This window comes from Clinocottus analis, unplaced genomic scaffold, assembly GCF_023055335.1.
Source record: "Clinocottus analis isolate CAN_PGR_092001 unplaced genomic scaffold, fCliAna1.0.p SCAF_303, whole genome shotgun sequence".
In the NCBI taxonomy this organism is placed as follows: domain Eukaryota; kingdom Metazoa; phylum Chordata; class Actinopteri; order Perciformes; family Cottidae; genus Clinocottus; species Clinocottus analis.
This window is the reverse complement of record NW_027176047.1, coordinates 1,588-4,446: the sequence shown is the minus strand read 5'-3', so window position 1 is coordinate 4,446 and position 2,859 is coordinate 1,588. Positions and strand designations below refer to the sequence as shown.

Below are 2,859 nucleotides of genomic sequence, written 5' to 3'. Positions count from 1 at the left end.
CGGGCAGTTCATGATGAAATTGTCAATAATACCTACAATGTTGGGACTCAAAGGCAGACGTCACCCACTTCATTTGAAACTTTAACACCCAGCTCAAGTGGCTGCATATAAAACAAAAAACATAAACTGTGGCCAATCACAAACACATATACTGTGGAGGATCTGACTCAGAGGAGGGAGCTTAGGAGAGAGCGCAAAAGACAGCCTGAAGTTTCAAGACATCATTTTAATTACAGTTTCTCCTAAGCGAGCGAGTCAGACACAAACTGAGGACGGTAAGGGAGGGTTGCTGAAGCAGAGTAGCAGGCATCTGGACTTTTCACCCCTGGACTTACTCAGGAGACATGACTCTCCAACCAACAAGGTATATACAGACTTAAATTGTTGTTTCTTGTATATTAGAACATATTTCCCATTAGCATTGATACATTATCTATATTTTACCATTGAAAATGTATAACTTATAGTGTTTTTGCTTTATCATCATTTTGAGTGAATATCTATGTACAGAAACTTATTAAAACTCTAATTGTGGGTTCAGATGTATCATACTTCAAGCTGTTATATAATACATTGACACATAGCACAAACAAATACGAGAGAACAAATCAGGAAATAAAAAACCATACCAGTAGAAATATTCCACGTAGAAATAGATTTAATGTTTTGTTTGTACTATAATAATATTCAAAAACAATGTGTAATTGTGTTGATTGAATACAAATCATATCTCAGCTGTAGCCAAAAAGATAAGACAAAGTCAGACACTTTAAAAAACATTTTTGGAAAGTATATGCATATGAGCTTGCATTTGCATAGTGCCACAGAGCTGGTATCTACTATCTAATAAAAAACTAACTTGTGACACATTTGATGTAGACACATGCTCTAAAATGCCAGTTGTATTGATTGTTATTGATTCCCAATACATTTAAAAACATTCTCATTTGTGTATCTTTTAGAAATGTAGTTGACTTTGACGTAACACTGCAGTGCAGAACAGAAACCCGGATGAAGATGATATCTCATCTTGTGCAGAGCAAAGTGAAATAGCCCCAGGGTAATTAGGACAGAACAGAGACAAGCATGTTGCTCATTATTGGAACATGGTGACCCCTGTACGACAATACATAGCAAACAAACTATACAATTCATTTAATTATTATCTGAGCAATAGATGTACGCTCAACGATAATGAACACTAAACAGGCGAGGTCAAAAAGTGAATTCAGGTAACTCAGGCAAAGACTGTACTGGGGCAACAAACACTGGAGGACACTTATAGAGGAGAGAAATTACCTTGAGACATCAACAACGACAAAAAGTTTTATATTTTATACTTTGCTATTCTAAAAAATTGGCAGTTGATGCAGGTGATGCAGGTCATTTTTCTCCTAATTAAATTGTATTGATTTTAATGCATTTAATCTAGTTAAAGTGAACACTGTGTGGCTGTATTATTTAGGAATAAATAAGTATCAGGACATTGTATAGGAAGGTACAAAAATATGAAATGACTTGCGTCAGGATTGGGAGCAATACAACTTGATTGGAACATCCCTGGTTCAAATATCAATGTTAAATTGTTTTGGTTTTATGTTTGTTTTCCACAGTGTCCCAGACCAAAACAACACGAATAGCACAGAATGTGATGACAAGTATGACTGGGAGTGGCTCCACACTGGTCAGCCAGTGTATACCCTGTTCATCACTGTGCTGGGAATACTGTTCAATGTGTTTGTCCTGATGGTGTTCTGCCTACACAAAAAGGCCTGCACTGTGGCTGAGATCTACTTGAGCAACCTAGCTGCTGCCGACCTCATCCTGGTGTCTTGTTTGCCTTTCTGGGCCGTCAGTGTATCCGACGGTTTCAATTGGCCTTTTGGTCTGTTTCTGTGCAAAGTCGTGAACCTGGGCATTAAGATCAACGCCTACAGCAGCATCTACTTCCTTGTTCTGGTTAGCATGGATCGCTATGTGGCACTGGTGCACACAATGTCCCATGGCAGAATGCGTCGGCCAAAATATGCCAAACTGGGCTGTCTGCTGATGTGGGGCTTCGGCTTGCTCCTCAGTATCCCCACAATCGTCTTCAGAGAAGTGAAATATTTTCCTGTGTATGGTGTAACTGCATGCTATCTGGAGTACCCAAACTTAAATACAGAGCTGTTCTTTGATGGGATGTTGGTGCTTTTTACCTTCATTGTCCCCGTTTCCATTATCTCATACTGCACTGTCAAGATTATTCAGGCTTTGAAGAGCCAGGTGATTGAGAGGTTCAATGCTGAGAAAACCGAACGGAAGGCCACCAATCTGATGCTGGCGGTCCTCCTGGCGTTCCTCATCTGCTGGGTGCCATTCCATGTGGTCACCACAGTGGACCTGCTCCTACGAGCTAACGTCCTGAAAGGGTGTTACCTCGAGTCTGTCCTAGCGACCTGCAATCAGATCTCCAACTACGTGGCCATCTTCAACAGTGTTCTCAACCCCATCCTCTACGTTATTGTGGGAAGAAACTTTCGTAAAAAAGTTTGTGAACTCTTCAAGGAGTGGAAGATGAAGAAAACAGCCACGCCTGAGTCCTCACGTTCATCAAACCTGTCCTCTACACTGAAGACTTTGGTATAAAATACTGCATTCAAAAGCACTGTTCCCATTCAAGATCTACTTTGTAGAAACATGTCTGTAGCGGTAGTAATAATCTTGTGTACATGTAAATTGTCAATGATAAGCTTATTCTTTATTAGATTTGTAGCGGATGTAATTGTGTAGACAGCCTAATGGGACCAAGTCACCCTTCCTCAAATCAATCTTTGACATCTGTGATCGTCTTAAAAAGATTAACATGCTTTGATTATT

The 2,859-nt window shown here is 39.8% G+C and overlaps 1 protein-coding gene across 1 annotated transcript; it reads left to right on the top strand.

The window, feature by feature from the left end:
* Positions 1 to 299: 299 nt before the first annotated feature.
* Positions 300 to 2,628, top strand: LOC137798653 (B2 bradykinin receptor-like). The gene is made up of 2 exons (XM_068595544.1): positions 300 to 364; positions 1,614 to 2,628. The coding sequence occupies exons 1-2, from the start codon at positions 345 to 347 to the stop codon at positions 2,626 to 2,628; spliced, it is 1,035 nt and encodes a 344-aa protein (XP_068451645.1). The 5' UTR covers positions 300 to 344.
* Positions 2,629 to 2,859: the final 231 nt, after the last annotated feature.